The following is a 19829-nucleotide window of genomic DNA, read 5'->3' as shown; positions in this document are numbered from 1 at the left end:
GTAACTAACAACATGGCTCCAAAGAGCAACTTTTTAGGGTTCCAAAACTGTTCGAATTGTCCCGATAGAACAATTATTGGCGGAGTTCCAGTAAATGAAAGTAATCACAGTGAGACGTTCAAGTCCGTAGGAAACCTGCGCATCCTAATTAACTTTACTCGCAAAACCTGACGTGAAAGTTGACATATGGTCATGCTACGTAAATATATTATTTTATCAGTCATATAAAACGTTTAGAGAACCCATATCAATGTATACACATAAAAAAAAAAAAATATTCGTGTATCTTGATACTTTTTGACATTTTGTACGTGTGTCCTTGAACGCCACAAGGAGGAGGCGTTATTTAAAATCACCTGCTGACGTTCAGTTAGTCTGCGAACAGCGAGAGACGGAGACAGACGTGTTGAGAGCTTTGAGCAGAGAAAAATATTACCAGACCCACAGAAAAGTCTCTTTAGAGACTTCTAAAGAACCGGAACCAGAACCGGACAAGTACCAGACAGATAAAGACTTCAAACCAGAGGAGAAGTTAAGGCCAGGAGACCATGGGGCCACGCATGGCAGATTGTCCAGAGTGTAAGTCATGTTGAATTATTCTCATCTGATAAACCTACTTTAATCATTAGCATTAAACATGATGGAGCCTAAACATTGTATCATTTAATCGTCAGGTTTGTGTCTTTAAATTAGGTTTGTGGCCTGAGACGTTTGGTTTAAACTTTACACAGGTTTAGGTTTAAAAACGGTCGAATAATTAAAAATAAACATGTATATGCGAACAGAAAATTGTGTTAACTCAATGAAAATTAAGAAATGCTGATAGATTTAGTGACAATTTTACTCTGAAGTGAGCGTTTGGGCTGCAGGTAGATTTGATTAGAAATGTGTATTTTATTTCATACTTTATAAATATTAGAAAATTGATTGTTTTTTTTTTTTTTTTGTGTGTGTGTTTTTGTTTATTTTTAGCAGCCAGTGATGTTCAGTTAGACTGGGTGAAATGTAGTTTGCATTGTTTGTGTTTGAATATTTATCTGATTAATTTTAATAATGCTAGTAAAATCTGTTTACTTTGCACATCCTTAATTTTACACATTGATTAGTTTCTTAATATAGAGGGATTTCTCCTGATATAAGTTTAAATGGCGTATTTTGGCTCATAACTTACTGTACTCAACTGTTCAATAGTCCTTACGTGTATAAATGACTGTGTGGAGGTTGGAGGAAACTACCAGTAGATTACAATACTTCCAATAATTATTATTTGTATTTATAAGCCTCTTGTTAACAAGTGTTGACTGTGTTGTCCATTTCACATTAATTAATAAATATATAACTTTTGTAAAAATAAAGCAGTGCTGTACATGTTGAGTGAGATACAGCGATCACTGCACAAATTGATTATTCATACAGTAAAAACTGTTTTGTTATATTGTTTAATTGTGACCGTCACCAGCCTCCATAAGGCAGAGTAAGCTGAACTATATTCGAGAGGGGGGGGGGGGTACCGGGAGGCTGTAGAATGGTTTAAATATACAATTAAATGAATGTCCAAATATATTTCAGTTGAAAAAGTGCTTTAAAGATTTGACATTCATAATGTGATGAAATTATTATTTTAAATCACTGTATACTAACCTATTTCTTTATTCATTAAATTACCTTTTTATTTTAGGTTTTTTCCCTGACAGGGCTGGAACTCAAGGTTGGGTCCCGAGCTGGGCCGGACCTCCAGCTTTGGTCCCAGGTTTGCCTGCACCTCCGGGTATGGTCCCGGCCTGGGCCGAACCTCCGGGTATGGTCCCGGCCTGGGCCGAGCCTCCGGGTATGGTCCCGGCCTGGGCCGAGCCTCCGGGTATGGTCCCGGCCTGGGCCGAGCCTCCGGGTTTGGTCCCGGCCTGGGCCGAGCCTCCGGGTTTGGTCCCGGCCTGGGCCGGACCTCCGGGTTTGGTCCCAGGTTTGCCTGAACCTCCGGGTTTGGTCCCAGCATGGGCCGAACCTCCAGCATGGGCCGAACCTCCAGCATGGGCCGAACCTCCGGGTTTGGTCCCGGCCTGGGCCGGACCTCCGGGTTTGGTCCCAGGTTTGCCTGAACCTCCGGGTTTGGTCCCAGCATGGGCCGAACCTCCAGCATGGGCCGAACCTCCGGGTTTGGTCCCAGCCTGGGCCGGACCTCCGGGTTTGGTCCCAGGTTTGCCTGAACCTCCGGGTTTGGTCCCAGCCTGGGCCGAGCCTCCGGGTTTGGTCCCAGCCTGGGCCGAGCCTCCGGGTTTGGTCCCAGCCTCGGCCGAACCTCCGGGTTTGGTCCCAGCCTCGGCCGAACCTCCGGGTTTGGTCCCATTCTGGGCCTGAACCTCCGGGTTTGGTCCCGACCTGGTAGTTGACTCCAGAAGCAGCAGAAGACCTTGAAGAACCAGAAGACACAGAAGCCCCTGAGGAGGACCTTCCTGAGTGGACTGCGTTTTACTTCTATGAGGTGACCCCTGGCTGGGAGACCCCTGAGTAGTCTGCTTCCTCAGCCTCCAGTGACTCTGAAGATGAAGGTGAGTATTCTCAGGAGTCATTTTTGGTTTCTTTATGACAGGCCACAGTCGGAGTGGTTGTCCTGTCACTGTTATGGAAACATGTATGATATGTTGAGTTATGAATTAGAGATAACCTTTTTAATCCCAGCAAGTGAGGACAGGAGGAGACTTTATCAACCAAAACAATGCAAGCAAAAATACTGAACACACGTTTACTGTAAAAATAAACTTGACTTTAATAATAATGCTTGTAAAATGTTAAACAGGAGAACCAGCATCCACAGCTGCCTGAGGAGGAAACATCAGCAGAAAGCAACACAGAAAGAATCTGAACATGTTTAATGTAAAATAAAGATGATTTTGATACTAATGACTGTGAATTGTCTTGTTTGATTGCAGAGTTTTGCTTCAGAGGAGAATCAGACTGTTCCAGCTGTTCGTCACCAGCACTGCAGTGTTTACACAGACTGCTTTGGTTTCAACTTTATACAAAAAACTGTTGAACTTTCAACTCACTTTCCATCAGAATCCAAGCTCATCTTCATCACTGGGATGTTTCTTCATCAGTTCTTCGTACAGACTGACACAGCTCACACATGGAGAAGATGATTTATGGAATATGACATTTAGATTTTTCCTTTTCTCAACAGTATGATGCATACATCCCAACCCAAATTTCATGCATTTTTTTAGTTTAAATTGAGCCAATTTCTGTCAATAAATTGCAAATGTATTATTATTATGACTATGACTATTATTATTTTACACCAGGTTTTTGTCATGGTTCATGTTGATTTATTGATCATTTACAATCTAATGGTTCCCAGTGCTCTCCCAGTAGGTGTGACATGGACATCTGCACACATGTAATGGTTTATAAATGAATGCACTCGTTCTTGTGTGTAGTTATGTGTGAAGCATAACTACATACATATATATTGTACAGTATAATAAAATGTAATTTCTTGTCTATACAGTGTGAGTATTTATTAGTGGAGTACGTATACCAGGCTTAACTCTAACTACATTCATCCATGAACCCTCATTTCATTTGATTTAATTTAATTTTGAACATAAATACAACAGCAGTGTATCTACTACAATGAAAATGCTAATAATAGTAATTTAGAAAACAATCAAACAAAGCAAAGTGAGAATAAATGATTAAAATCCTGAACGTGAAGCCTGTACATGTTCAAAAAGGAGTAGGAGGAGATAGAAACTTATATGATTCTAACCCTTATACTAACAAATAACTTTAGGCTTTAAAGTGAGGCAGTAACTAAGCTTTATTTCACTAAATTTGGCCCTCAAAGAGTTGTACATTTCAAAATGTTACCCAATGCTGTGAACAATTCATGGTGAGAACCCTGATGTTTTATTTATATATATATGTTCATATTCCTTCTACTATAGGATGTTTTATTTTTTGTCTTATTTGTTGTTTCAAGGGCTCTTACAGAAAAAAAACTAATAAACAAACGAATACCAAAAGCAGAAACAAATCTATTGGGAGTAATTATTTTTTACTGTATTTTTTTTAAATATAATTTCAAATAATCAAGACATTTTAGCCCTTCAGAATGTTAATTGTTAGCTTGTTTAAAATAATTTAGTTGGTTTAAAACATGGCACTAAAGGCTTGTTTCTTGTTCTGTTTAGATTGTTAAAAAAATAATTATTTACTTTTAGTCTTGGTATTTTATTTTTTAATAACTTTGCACGGTTTAATGTAGTTTAAACTAAGAATTTGAACTTGTGCTCACCGTTTTGCTTCTTTTTACTTTAAATGAGCCCAAAATGTTATTGATTTATCATGTTTGACTTTGTGTCGGATTTTTTCTATTTCAGGATTTATTTCATACGCAGTAACTCATTTTTTCTGTGCCACAAAAAGGTACGTTGGTAGGTTTCATGAAATGCACTAGGTGACAGCAGAACTCATTATATCCTCAAAGGTTTGCAGTGATTCTGTAAAAAAAAAAAATTGTTTGGGTCTCATTTTAAAAACACAGGAACCTCATCAGCGAGAGAAATACTATATATACTTTTCTTAATTGAAAGTTTGCCAAAGTGTCAAATAAAAAAAAAATCCACAGTGCTTCTAACACCGACAAGGGCAACTTGTGGCTCAGGGGCCACATGTGGCCTTCAGTCCAAATTTGTGCGGACCCAAAGTAACTCTACAAAATAACTTAAACCACAGCAACACAAAATTACACAAAATGACTAAAAAATTTAAAAAAGGACAACAAAAATTCACAAAATGACGACAAAAATCAGCCAATCAACCCACTCCAAAGACAAACAAAATCACAAAAAAACAAAACAAAACAGAAATACACAAAATGACTACAAAAATAAGTTTAACCTAAACAAGACCTGTATTTGCAAGGCAAATGCGTATTTTGCAATTAACAATTGGCAAAAAAAAAAACAACCTGTATCTGGATTTGTTGACAAGTTTTATAAAGCAGGAAAAACAAACGACTGACTTTGACCTTCAATATGACCTTGCGCGAAGGTCAAAGCATACAAAACGACTACAAAAATAACAGAAAAATACACAAAATGACAACAACAAAAAAACACATAAAACGACTCAAAACAAACGCAACCAGAATATTTGCATTTCTTGAAGAAAATGCAAGTGAGGATGCTGGTGCTTGCCCGCGTCGCACCGCAATTTGAAAAAAAGCTGAAATGAGTTGAAAACCAGTTTGAAGTCCAGTTCACACAGTATTATGTGTTAAAATCCCAGTATGAGCTGAGAGTGAACCAACAGTTGAACATGTCAAAGTTTGAATGGTTGAAATCCATTAAAAAAAATGACTGAGCAATTAAAGATCTAAGTTGTTAGTGTGAAATGAGAACCTGCAAACTCCTAACAAGAAGAGGACTGGTGATGAAGAGGAGGGGTGATGATGAAGAGTAGATTTTCAAAGTTTGAATGGTGGAAATGGGTTGAAAAAGTTGAAATGGGTTGAAAAGGTTGAAAGAAGTTGTAATGGGTTGGAGGTAGTAGCTGAACATGTGAAAGGTTGAATGGTTTGGATCAGTTACATGTGGCCGACGATGAAGTGGTTAAAAGTTCCAGCAAGGGGAAAAAATGTTGGAACTTTTAATGTAAGTGGATGGGAGCAAAAAGTTCCACGAGAAATAACTCAAAAAGTTGAAAAGTTACAAATTATAAAAGCGACAGCATACATGGCGAGAATTTTCTGATCGGTTTGATATCTTGATTGTCAAAGACGGACAAACGGTGTAGGAGGAGTTAACAAGAAGGAAAAGATATAATAATAAAGGACATGGAAAACAATAGTATTAAAAAATAACACTTATCTAAAATGAGAGACTAGTGACAATGCTTTCAACAAAGGACACAAACAATGGCTACAGTGCACTTGTAACCCTTTAAAAGCCTCCCGTGAACAGGTGTTGCAAATTAGCACATGTGCTAACACACTTAAATCAATACATCAGGGTCTTAACCAATGTAATTGTGATGTAGACATCACATGAACTAATAATTAAAGAAAAAAAAAAGAATTATTTCTTAACAGAAGACTCTGGTATGTAATGTTGTTCTGTAGATGTTCACATGTTTTGATGGGAGTAGTGATGGACAATAAACTGGACTGGGGGAGGAACACTGACTCCCTCTACAGGAAGGGCCAAAGCCGCCTCTATTTTCTGAGATAGCTGAGGTCCTTCAACATCTGTAGAAAAATGCTGAGGATGTTTTATGAGTCAGTGGTGGTGAGTGTGATCTTCTACGCTGTTGTTTGCTGAGGGAGCAGACTGAGGGTCACAGACGCCAACAGACTCATCCACAAGGCCAGTGATGTTGTGGGGATTAAACTGGACTCTGATAGTGGTGACAGAGAGGAGGAGCCTGTCCAAGGTGAAATCCATCTTAGTCAGTGAGTCCCACCCACTCCATGATGTGCTGGTCAGTCCCAGCAGCACCTTCAGCACCTTTAGCCCCTTTAGAACCTTTAGCACCAGGCTGATCCCACCACGGTGCTCCACAGAATGCCACAGGAAATCATTCGTGCCTGTGGTGATCAAACTGTATAATTTATCACTGTAACCTCACAGCTTGATTGTTGTAAATATCTGAATCGTATTTGTATATTATTCTTCTTCTTATTGTTATTATTATTCTTATTCTTGTTCTTATTCTTATTCTTGTTCTTATTCTTATTCTTATTCTTATTCTTTTTATGATTATTATCTATCCTACTTTAGTTTCTACGACTGTAATGTGTGTGTATCTGATCCCTATTTGTTCACAGTCCTTAATTATACACTTATTTAACGTTTATTCTGTCTTTCATCTTTGTTAAACTTTTCATTCTTTTATTTGTGATTATTTTCTGTGGCTGTAACATAAACAATTTCCCCCTGGGATTAATAAAGGAATTCTGATTCTGATTACCAAAGTGCAGTGCCTCACTCCTCCAGCAGGGGGCTCCCTCCCTGTTACAGCCGGTGTCACGGACTGAGTTTACCTCGTACTGAGATTTCTTATGAGCATATATGCGCATGCGTGACACCGGGCTGAGAACACCATGGTGGGGCTGTTGCTCGTGGGCTTAGGGGGGTTGTTAGCGCTGGTTCTGGTGGTGTTGGTGCGGGTCAGCCTGGTGCTGAGGGCCGGGTCGAGGCTACAGCAGCAGAGGAGGAGGAGGAGGTCCACGGACACAGGGTCGGTGTCGGTGTCAGTTCTGGTCGTAGCTGGATCAGGTATTAGAGCTGCTGGAGATGCGTTCACGGACCCGGTGTTTACTGTTATACTGTCAACATGCACTGACTGTGTCTGTGTCGATAAACTAATGATGAGTTCACTGACTGAACTACATACTTAAGACTTGTGGAGTCTTTAGAAGCTGTTACTGGACTACGTTCGGTCTCTAATAGCAGCTAACTTCCTTAGCATCAGATGCTAACACGCTGCTGCTGCTGATGATGATGATGATAGTGGACCGTACTGTTTATAAACCACGTGATTGTCACTCAGATTGCAATGGGAAATTAGTGAAAGGAAGAATACATTCTTAAAAAGTATATTCCAACATGTGCTTTAACTTTATCCAAACAGAATACATGTAATAATAATAAACTGCATAGAATAAATTATATATAGTTTTTATACAAACAGAATACATGTAATAATAATAAACTGCATAGAATAAATTATAAAGCAAATTTAGTTTATATACAAACAGAATACATGTAATAATAATAATAATAAAGAACTGCATTAAGAAAACTACAAAACATCTATTTTTTTTATACATTATCAGAGGATTGTTCCATGGTGTGATGACCTCTGACCTCTGTGTGTTCCAGGTGGTCACACCTCTGAGATGCTGAGGCTGATGGACAGTCTGTCTCCATCCTACTCACCTCGACACTACGTCATCGCTGACACTGACAGGATGAGTGAAGATAAGATCTGTAGCTCTGAGAGAAGCAGACGTCAGGAGAACTCTGAGGATCAGGTACTACACACAGAACTCTGGGTCTACTTCACCTTCATCTCACCATCACTAGTGTGAAGCCTTGATCAATTTATCACATGATTGCAGTCATTTTAATGTTAAAATGTTGGGAAAAACTCACAATTCATACAAAGTCCTTTAATTATGATGTAATATTTCCCTTAATGAATTAGATAATGGTCTTAAAATCAAGGAAATTTAAAGTGTAGATCCTGTCGAGACTGATATCTGTCACCTTTTGCTTGGATATTGTCAGTTTCTTACATATTTAGTATTTTATCTATACGTAGAAGTTCAAACTCGTGCAGGGGTTCTTAACCTTGGGCTTAGGATCTTATTTGGGGTCGTGAGACACTGGGAGAATATTTTCTGAACAATTTCAGCCCATTTTTGCTTGTTTTTTACAATTTTCTGCAACTACAAACTTTACATATTTGAACCTACTTTCATCACTTATTTTTGACATATTTTTGCTCCTTTTAATGCATTGTTGCTATTTTACTCCCATTTCTGACACTTCTACATTACATTCCAATGCCTATTCTGCACATTGTTCCCACTTTCAAAACATGTTCAGCACTTATAAACATTTTCCACCACTTTTCGACCTAATGTCACATATGTTGACCCATTATTGTCACTTTTAACCTCTTTTCACCATTATTCATGATTATTTCGACAATTTAACCACATTTACAATTTGTCATGCCCATTATTTGCCAGTTTAAACTAATTATTCCAATATTGACACTTTGAACTTTTTTAAAAACTTTTTCCATCTGTTTTTGTCCACTCTAATTTACAACTTTTAACCAATTTCTGTGGTTTTTAAAATCTCATTTCACCACCTTTTCCACCATTTTTGGTTACTTTGAATCCATTTTATTTGTGATTAAAACATGTATTTTCATCTTTAAGATGATTATTATAATAATAATTTTCCTGGATAACAGTGGATAATATTCAGATGAATAAATAAATGTGGTTATCACAGATTCATAAACAATGGACCATCATTTTGCTGACTTTATGGATGGACCCCAAAAATCTCTCCCCTTTATCCCCCCTTATAGATGACCCTGTCTCCACATGACTGTTCTTCAATGTTCATGTCTGTGTTCAACCACCTTCAGCTACAGTGGGGATCCCTGCTCTCTGGAACCTTTATTGTGGGGGTTGGGGGTGAAAAGGTTGAGAACAACTGAACTAGGGCACACTAATGTTGAAATTAATTGTTTTTCAGCATAAAATCTGTGGCCCACTAGAGGTCAAACTGCACCGTATTTGGCCCCTGAACTAAAATGAGTTTGACAACCCTGCATTATAGCCTGAATTTAACCAGGATTCCATTAATCCCAGTGAGGAGGATCATGGTCTGTCAAGTTTCATCATTACCGTGCATTTGGAAACTTGATTCTAATTCTTCGTGTTTGACTGATTCTAATCAGCAAACATCCATTCAGCTCCTGTAGGCCGTCATGCAGGCATGGGAAAATGGAACAATCGACAAAACAACAGCAAAAACATACTTTAAAAAAATTATACTACAGAAAAATACAGTGGAAGACAGGAAAACAACAGAAAATACTCCAGAAACACACAAAACTACTACAAAACTGAACAGAACAACAACAGAAATACACCGAAAGACTCCAAATAATACAAAATGACAACAAAAGTACACAAAAAGACAAGTAAAACACACACAAAATTACTCCGCAAACCCACAGTCTAGAAACAAACACAACAACACAAAAATGTTTTCAAAAAATGCAAAGTCACAACACAAATACACAATATGACTCCAAAAGACACAAGTTTTTCTGGAATAACACACTAAATCACAACATAAATACACATAATAAACAAACATTCACAGAATGACAGAAAAATACACACAATTACTCTAAAAAGCTTTTGTTGTTTCCTGTGTTAATTTTCAGATTGGTCATTATTCTAAATGCTGATCACGTGACCCTTCCATCAAACAAACACCTTTTGGACAAAAAATGCCCACCTCTGACCATTGGACAGAAATATATATATATATATATATATCGTGAATGTGTCCAGCAGGGGGCGCCAGCAGCTTTCTCCAGTAACATCCATGAGTGATGAAACACGAGAACATCAGATCTATTCTTCATCCTCCTGTTATTCCCATCACTGAGTTCTACTGGGAATGATTCACACTACACTGGACTGGAGATGGAAAACAGAGAAAATAGTCATTAATGTGTGCTACTGCTGCTGTTAGGATGGAGGAATAGATTCAGACAGAACCAGTGGATCACAGAGTGTTGAGGTGAATCATTATAAACCTGAGGATCTAAAGGAGCTTAAACAGATGAAATCAGGAGCATGAAATGAGTTTTCCAATGAACGAAAGGGATAATACTGGCAACCCCAAACCCAACCTGGCAACACAGCATCTGCTGCAGGGTTTTTCTCTTTTATCGTGAGGTTAGAGACAACGAGAAGGTTTGGCAGTGTTTAAAAAAAACCTCCTGAAGTATTTTTCAAAAGTATTTTAACTTAAATGATTAATCTCTCAGCTCTAGGGTTGTAACTAAATAGTTAACTACTATACAATATGAAATATGGCAAAACATGTCAATGAAGAGTAACAAAATTGTAAGAAATGTCAAACAATGTGACTGTAAAAGTGTGAGACAGCATCACAAATAATTATAAAGAATGAAAACAAACAACAAACCAATCTAACTGTTTATTATTATTATTATTAATTCTCATTTCTGTAACGTAAAACTTTTGAAAGGGCTTTTATACTTTTGCTTGATTTTATTTTGTGCACTTTTGAATTTTTTTTATATTGTTACGTTCCTGTCAGCTCTAATATGCAACTTGTTTATGGATTTTTCTACGGTGTGGAGATTCAGTGTATCTTTATAAGCTGGTGTTTTTGAATCAGCAGTAATGATTAATAAAGACAACACTGGAAGAAGTCAAGAGTTCATTGTTTAGTTACTTTTTCATCCAACTTTATTTTTAGATTTTCTTTTACGTTGTAGTCTTAAAATACAGTTTGCACAAGTTTTGGTCAATAATGTGACACCTCAATATTCCGTCCAATTGCATTTTTTTAGTTAAAAAACAGATTTAAATGCATAAAAAATACACCAAATATGTAGTAACTACTCTAATGTGGTAATGTTCTGCTTCTTTGTCCTGAATCATGCTTTGGTATGATGATAAGAGAGTTCATGTATAGTTTCTATTCTGAATCCTCTGACACGTGTCCGTGTGTCCAGTTCTTCATCCACAGGATTCCTCGTAGTCGTGAGGTTCTCCAGTCGTGGAGTTCTTCTATCTTCTCTACACTCAGAGCTCTACGGTTCTCTATACCTCTGGTCTTCAGACTACGTCCTGATGTGGTGAGTGAAGATCAGATGTTCTCTATAATCCTTAGTTTATCTAATGAATACATGGACAACGTCTTTAACGAAGTCGCTTAATCCTCCTGTTTTTTTCACTGCGTTTGATTTTATCTTTATATTTCATATAAGGAAATCCATAAACCTTGCCTTGTTTGGTATCTTTTTTTTTTTTAGGAGAACTTCACAAATGTGACTCTGAAGTATTATCTATAATATGGCACACTGTATTAACACAGTGGATCTAAAACCACTATAAAAACTCAAATTTGAGTGGGAGAAAGTTAGATTTTTTTTACTGTAAAAGTCACTAACATTTTTAACGAATCATTTTTATTGCTTGTATAGCAAATCTAAACTATATGTTTCAAAAACTTATATACAGATGAATCAAGCAACACAGTTATATATAGCTATTTACAGTGAAATGGAAGCAATGTCTCAGGTGATTTTGTACAACTATTTACAAAAGTGTGACTCACAAATACAGGGAAAGGCAAATTATTTGTGCCTCATTGTGTTGATATAAAACAAAAAACTAATATACTAGACACTAACAGTAATAATCGCTGTTCTATCAAATCTCTCAACTCCTCCTCTCTTTCTCTGTCTCTGTTTGTCTGTCTCTTTTTGTTTACCTTTCGCCTGGCAACAAAATGGCCGCTTCATGTGAAATTTTGATTAGACGATGGGGTTCTTTTTCTTAACCAATAGAAAGAAGCTATAGTGTCACGTTTCAGCGTTGGTTTTTTTTTTGCTCTACAATACTTGCGCCTTGCTTTAGAAGCACTCCTCACCGGTCGTCATGCACAAAGCGTGCACTGAACGCGCAAGAAAATGTCACGGAAAAACACATTTTCCCCTCATATTTCCACTTTTATTTGGCCTATCAACATAATTTAAAAACTGGTTTGTAGTTTGAGACACTGCGCTTTGCCGCTATTGGCTCTTTAAAACGATCATGTGACGCACCGGTGTGTCTGTAGTGACACAGTGGATTAGGAACAAATAGAAACTGCTCCATCATCATCACCTGCTCCCATAAGGCCATATTCTAAAGTCTGTATTTTAGTTTTTTTTCGCTCATATCTATGGTCCTACTCTTTGTGTAGAAGGGCATGTTGATGTGATCTGATGGCTCTGTGTTCTCTCAGTAAACTGTAGGATGATGTAATGTTTGACTTATTTAGAGTTTAGGTTCAAAGTTCTTAAAACGATCGATTTGACCACTGACCGCTCTCAGAAGTTCCTCCATCCTGAGGTTCTTCTGATGTTCTACATCTGGAGCGCCAGCTGTGCTCACCTCTCACTGCTGCTGTGACCCTGTTACTGGGCAGATGTTTGAACTTTGCAGATGTTTGTACTGGACAGCTGTGTAAACCAGCATCAACATCCTGAAGGTCTGTTTACACACAGAACAAAAGCTAAAAGCTAACAGTGAGCAAAGGGAGAGAAACAGGCTGTAGAGACCACTATCAGAACCAGAACCACCAGTTAGAAACCATCCATTAGAAGGAAACTCTGTCGTATGTTAATGAAATCATCTGTTCTATTATTTCTCAATTAGATCAACATTAGTTGTTCTTGGTTCAGTATCTGCTCCACTGGTCCACACAGGTTGGAATGGGTTTAAAGTGGTACAATTATTACCAAACCAAGAAATAGTGTTCAAATTCAAAATTAAAAGGATTGCACACACACACACACACACACACACACACACACTGCTTTTACTTTTTGGAATGCTTGTTTAAAGATTGTTTATATTTTCCTATTTGTGTTTATACTTAAATTATATTTATACATTATTTTTTTCGCACCATTCCTTTTTTTTATATTTATCCAATTTTTTTGTTTGCAACTTTTTATTTTTTTTTTTTTTTTAGTATGTTCTTTCTGACTTAATACAGTTTTTTACTATTTATACAGATTTTTTTCTGACTTAATGCAGTTTTTTGTGACTATGCATGCATTTGTTTGTTTTGTCTATTTATGTCGTTTTTTTTGTTTTTTACTTTTCCCTTTTTACTACTTTTTTCTGACTTTTATTGCCATTTCTTTCTGACATAATGTAGTTTTTTGACTCTGCTGTTTTTTATATAGCTTTTTACTATTTATGCAGATATTTTTCTGACTACGCCTTTTTTCTATTTGTCATTTTTTAATATTTATGCCTTTTTTTCTGACTTTTATTGCCATTTTTTTCTGACTTAATGCAGTTTTTGTGACTATTTATGTAGTTTTTTTCTATTTATGCCTTTATTTCCTGACTTAATGCAGTTTGTTGATAATTAATGCCTTAAAAAAAATTTAATTTTTGCCAAATATCTTTTTGTTGAAAGCTGAGACCCCGACCACTATTTCATTGTGTGTTTAGAAGCGTGCGCATAATGACAATAAATGGATTCAGGTCACATGACTCCAGCTTTACTTTTATAAATATGTATTTGATTGGTTTGGTAAAGTCACATGATCATCATCAGCTGTTTGGTCTATGGAGGCTCTCACACTCTCACCTTTACTGTTGGACATGCATTTTTCCACCCTTAACCTTAGTGTACACGTGTGTGTGCACTTGTAAAGGTATCTCTGATCATCAGTTGTTGTTCCTGATTGGACAGAACTCAGTCCATCAGGTGAGGTGTGTGTGATGACTTCTGCAGGCCTGCTTTTAGCCCCTCCCCCTCATAGTCATACAAAGGACTACATACACTGTATCACACACACATGGTCAGTGTGTGTGTGTGTGTCCATAGACTACATCTCCGTACTGACGGCTCTGCTCAGTTTTTGTGACTCAGACTGAAAATCATAAAGTAACTTTCTCTTGGAGTTGTATTGAGTCATTGTTAATGGAAACAAGGGGAGGGGCTAAAGAGTCTGGGGGTCAGCACTACTTCCTGTTCTGTGAGACAAACAGAGCAGATTTTATTTCAGTCTCTGAACACAGACAACCACAGCATGAGAATCTAATGCCAGTAAAACTAGTGGCTGGGAACCAGGGTTGGGCTCAATTACATTTCACAATTACATTCTCAATTACTAAAGTTCAATTAAATTGAATTACCATTACTGAATAACCCCTTAGTAAAGCTTAACCTTCCTCTTGTTTTGGCTTCCTGTTAGCATCACTAATGCTAACGGGTCAGTTTGACCCATGTCTTAAATCAGCTGTAAAATACACTAATAAATATTATCTATCATCAAATTTGTTTATCATCTCTTGGTTACCTTGTTAGGCTTCCTAATCAATGATAATATTGGTTTTAATATTTTTGGTGTGGGTGTCTGAGCCTTTTTTCTATATCCATAGATTTATTTTATATTATAAATGGTAAAATGATCCTGAAGAGAAGTGATATCTGAAACATATTTTAATAATTATGACTACGCATGTGTCAGACATAGAACTGTAACATGGTTCACCAGGGGTGTATTCCAGAAAGGAGGTTCAACAAACTCTGAGTCTATCCATAAACTCTAGGTCAACATACCCCACAATACCCTCTGGGTATCTGATTCCATTACAGCTGGAATGAAGTGGGTCATTCAATCCTGATTATGTAAACCTTGGGTTACTTACGTGCTCGAGCGTGCTAAAAAGCCATTATCAATTGAGCAAAGATCACACGAACTACCATGGCAACCACCCGGAAGAGAGTGATTTATTTCATCCCGATGGGTGAAATAAACCGGTGTTTGTGGAATATGAGCCTGTGTTCACTAGGGGTTCACTGGCTGATATCAGTCCAATATCAGCCAGAAAACAAAAATCTGATTTCATCGGACTGCATCTAAAATCACCGATATACTGTAAGCGCTCTGAAAACATTTTCCACTCCAGCACTTCTATCCATAGGTGACAGTGGTTCACACTCCAACAGTATGTATGATTCATGCCGATATCGTATCGCATCACTATCGGTATCGGCCGTTACGTAAGGCTGCAATTTCGGTATCATATCGGAAGTGAAAAAGTTGTATCAGGACATCCCTAGTGTTCACACAGAACGCCACTTCAGCGACTGTAGTCGCTTAAATTGGGCATATGTTTACAGCACTTTTCATAGACAGCTCCACTTGTACTTATGGTTTAAATTATCAACTTACAGAGTTTCTAAAGGATGAGTTCACTCAAAATGTAATTATAATTTAAAAGGTGTATTCAAGGAGTTTTACACTTTCATTGGCCCTAGTAAGTAGAGGACGTGTACAGCCCTCCTTCTACAGTGGCTATAAAGACAGCAATGGCCGCTTGACGTCGCATCATTAATATTGATTTTTAATGTAATGTAGTCGTCAGAGTCGTCTGGACGTCCAAAAAACACATCATAAAAAATATGACTGAGTTTGGATTTAAACGCCTGACCCTACGCTCCCAAGCGCACCTTCGTACCCGCTGCACCACCGTAACTTTCGGTATGTGGTGATTATAAGTTAATGTTGAGCCTTAAATGTGTATTTATTTAAATGAACATCTCCTCCTTTACATTATCCACAGGTTTGTATTCAGTGAACTTCACTACAGACGTCAGTAGATGTTTTAATGCAGATCAACCTCTCAGTGACTTTCACGTAATGCTCTGCATCCACAATGTTATAAAGAAAATTACCATTTGCAAAAATAAAAAAAGTAAAGCAGGACAACATTAGTAATGATGTGAGCACGTCTGTGGTGTGTGATGTTACTAATGTGTGTCAGAGAACAGAAGAGTGTCAATGTACATTAAAGTGTTGAGAAGAGGTGTTCAGGTGGGCGGAGCCAGGTAGAAACCCAGGGTTTCTTAGACAAAACCTGCCAGCGAGCAGGTTCAGTTCATGGAGAATGTTGCCATGGTGACATACCTCACCTTCAGTAATGAGATACTCAGAGTTTGAACATAACCCACTATCTGGAATACCCCTCTGGTTTGTGTTTAATTCAATTGTAATTGGCAGTTGTCATAGAATTTCCATATTACAATTATCTGAACTCATTTACAAATAAAATATGATAACGGTGTCAAAACCTGTGGTTGTGAACATTTAGAATTAATCAGAGCATTAACATAGGAAACAACAAAGGAACAGTGTGTTTGTTGTTGTTTTGCATAGTTTCTGTATTTTTGTTGTAATTTTTTTTGTAATTTTGTGTATTGTCTGTATTTTCTGTGTACTCTAAGTCAGTGGTTCTTTTTGCCTCAAGTCCCCCCTTATGTCCGACTACCACATTTTGCCCAGAATAATGATGGTATGAATGATGATAACACACAATTTAAATAATCGAACTTTATAAATACAGTGAATGAAACAGTATTTAGTGCCTCCTGAATAGATTTAATGATATAGTTTTTATGATTTACTGTCTGCTCCCTCCTGATGTGGGAACAAGACTGACCTTTGTATTTTCAGTTCATGTTCTAATCAAGATTATTTCTATCATCATTTTGTGTTTTTGGTTTGTTCTTTTTATTATTCAGTATATTTGCTCTTATTTTGTGTATTTTTGTTGTCGTTTTTGTGTGTTGTTGGTATTATTTAAATTATTCTCACTCTGTGTGTGTGTTTTTGGTGTCGTGTGGTTATTCGTTTTGTGTGTTTCTCTGTGATTTTTGTGTATTTTGTAGTGATCTTGTGTGTTTTTTTCTCATTTAGTCTGTCTTTGTTGTTGTTTTGTCTGTTGCTGGTAATAGTAAGTATTTTTCTTTCTTAGCGCGTGTTTTTTTTCGTGATTTTGTGTATTTTGTTTGTGTATTTTTCTCTTATTTTGTGTGTTGCTGGTAATATTTAGCGTGATTATTATTTTTAAGCTCTAAGTTAGAAGTTGTGTGTGTATGTGTGTGTGAACTTCCTGAGTGTGTGCTCAGTCTCTCTCTGCGTGTGTTGTTTCAGGTGTTGTGTAACGGTCCAGGGACGTGCGTCCCCCTGTGTGTGGCGGCGCTCCTTCTTGGAATCCTGGGAATGAAGAAAGTGGTGCTGGTGTACGTGGAGAGCATCTGTCGGGTTCAGAATCTGTCTCTGACGGGGAAGATCCTCTATCCAATCACAGACTACTTCTTTGTGCAGTGGGCGTGTCTCAGGGACAAATACCCACGATCCATCTTCCTGGGGAGGATCGTTTAATAAGGACAAGTCACTGTGTCATGGTTTCATCATGTGACTCTGTGTGAACATAACCAATGGCTGCTGGGAACAAGCACTGATGGAGTCCAACACTTTTTAATGATGCGTCGACCTCTTTGGGCGGCGTCTGACCTCTGTGGGCGGAGTCTGACCTCTCACTGTTTTTTATTAATTCCATGAGCAATAATAAAAAGATGTTTACAGCGTGTGTGTGTTTACAGCAGTGGTTCTACCCTCATATCCTGGTTACAGCTGTTAGCATGTGGTAAACAACGTGATGGATACTAGTGTATGTACAGTAAAAGAGCTGGGCAATATGTACTATACTCAAATTTAAATATTTGTTCTGAAAATGGAGGTATTTGCTGATGCAAAATGTAACACAAACATTTATTAACGAACAATTGATCAACGTGTGCCACTTTACAATTTTTTCCTCTAAGGGACAGCACGTGTGAGTGAGTTCTGTAGATGAAGGTCAGCACTCAGTGATCATCTAACTGCGCTTTTAAATTTTTAGCATTAGAAGCATTAGTATTATGAACATTAGCATTAGAGACATTAGCAAATTTTAAAAGGAGTGGTGGCCTAGTGGTTAAGGACACTGGGCTTATAATCGGAGGGTTACGGGTTCAAGCCTCACCTGGGCTGTCACTGTGGGATGTTGAGCAAGTCCCTTAACCCCGAACTGTTCCCCAGGCGCCGCAAAAATGGCTGCCCACTGCTCCTCAGGGATTGGTTAAATGCAGAGGATGAGTTCCTTCCAGTCCTGATTTAATCTTTAATCTTTAAATGCTTTTCTGAGAAGTAGAGAAAGCAGTGACTCCTAAAATGAGTATTTTAATACACAATGAGCTATGAAATTTGTATATCATTATATGTAATATTGTCATTTTCTTTATCACCAACATAAAAAACTTCATATATTGCCCAGCTCTGGTAGGTACTGGATCAGCTCAGAAACATCCTGAAGACACAGTAAACATCAATGCACAGTGCATGACATGCCATGCTAATGCTAACTACTGTCCACTATTATTCCTGCGAGCTCAACATGTGTAGAATGAGTTGATCATTGAGGGAGGGAGACGTGCATTGATGTGCAGCTGCTAGCATGTGGCTAAGTCATTGGCTGCTTTGGTACTTTAAAACTGTTTCTAATACTAATGTTTTTATTGCTGAAGTTTCTAATGTTAATGTTTCCAATTCTAAAGTTTCCAATGCTAGTGTTTCTAATGCTAATGTTTTAATGCTAACGTTTCTAATGCTAACGTTTTTAATGCTAACATTTTAATGCTAAAGTGTCTGTTAATGTTTCCAATGCTAGTGTTTTTAATGCTAATGTTTTAATGTTAGTGTTTTTAATGCTAATGTTTAAAATGTTTATGTTTTTAATGCTAATGTTTCTAATACCAGTGTTTCTAATGCTAATGTTTCTAATGCGAAAGTTTTTAATGCTAATGTTTATAATGCTATCTTTTTTAATGCTAACATTTAAATAATAATGTTCTTAATGGTAAAGTTTTTAATGCTAATGTTTCTAATGTTAATGTTTTTAATGGTAATGTTCCTAATGCTAATGTTTCTAATGCTAATGTTCCTAATACTAAAGTTTCTAATGCTAATGTTCCGAATACTAAAGTCTCTAATGCTAATGTTTCTAATGCTAAAGATTTTAATGGTAATATTTTTAATGCTAACTTTTTAATGCTATTGTTTTTAATGCAAATGTTTGTAATGCCAATGTTTCTAACCCTAATGTTTTTAATGCTAAAGTTTGTAATGCTAATATTTCTAATGCAAATTTTCCTAATACTAACATTTCTTATGCTAATGTTTCTAATGCTAAAGTTTCTAATGCTACTGTTTCTAATGCTAATGTTCCTAATACTAATGCTTCTAATGCTAAAAATTCTAATGCTTGTGTTTATAATGCTAACTTTTTAATGCGAATGTTTATAATGCTAATGTTTCTACTGAGTGACTGACTGATGGAATCAGTGTGTACTATTCCAGCTATGAGGAGATTTTCCTCTGTTTCCTGTTGCGTGATGGAGGATTGAACAGGAAGTGTCTGACATTGTTTGTTCAACAAGTCAGTTTTTGTAACATCTGGAGATATTTATAGACAATCAGAGCTGCACATCTGGAGCTGGAGGATGAAGATGTGCACAGACTGAGTCAGTGCTCCTCATCCTCACAGTCTGTGGATGAAGGACCTCATCAGAGCCTGATATACTAAAGGTCTGCACCTGTGAAAACGTGCACATCAAACGTGCAATTTGAGCCCATTTTTC

At 37.3% G+C, this 19829-nt stretch overlaps 2 protein-coding genes across 4 annotated transcripts; both read left to right on the top strand.

Moving 5' to 3' along the window:
- The first annotated feature begins 388 nt into the window (after nt 1-388).
- On the top strand, nt 389-3213 carry LOC114454361 (basic proline-rich protein-like). Of its 3 annotated transcripts, XM_028434779.1 has the most exons (4): nt 389-579; nt 1679-2086; nt 2165-2546; nt 2928-3213. In XM_028434779.1, exons 1-3 carry the CDS (start codon nt 549-551, stop codon nt 2353-2355), a joined length of 630 nt encoding a protein of 209 aa, XP_028290580.1. In that variant the 5' UTR covers nt 389-548; the 3' UTR covers nt 2356-2546; nt 2928-3213. The 3 variants fall into 3 exon arrangements, with proteins under 3 accessions (XP_028290580.1, XP_028290578.1, XP_028290579.1); XM_028434777.1 differs by having other exon boundaries at nt 1679-2546; XM_028434778.1 differs by lacking the exon at nt 2928-3213 and adding an exon at nt 2795-2845 and having other exon boundaries at nt 1679-2546.
- Nucleotides 3214-7090: 3877 nt separating this feature from the next.
- Nucleotides 7091-17740, top strand: alg14 (ALG14 UDP-N-acetylglucosaminyltransferase subunit). The gene is made up of 4 exons (XM_028434371.1): nt 7091-7277; nt 7884-8035; nt 11308-11430; nt 17302-17740. Exons 1-4 carry the CDS (start codon nt 7103-7105, stop codon nt 17530-17532), a joined length of 681 nt encoding a protein of 226 aa, XP_028290172.1. The 5' UTR covers nt 7091-7102; the 3' UTR covers nt 17533-17740.
- The last annotated feature ends 2089 nt before the right edge of the window (nt 17741-19829 follow it).

This window comes from Gouania willdenowi, chromosome 20 (assembly GCF_900634775.1).
Source record: "Gouania willdenowi chromosome 20, fGouWil2.1, whole genome shotgun sequence".
Lineage (NCBI taxonomy): Eukaryota > Metazoa > Chordata > Actinopteri > Blenniiformes > Gobiesocidae > Gouania > Gouania willdenowi.
This window is presented reverse-complemented; position numbering and strand designations above follow the sequence as displayed.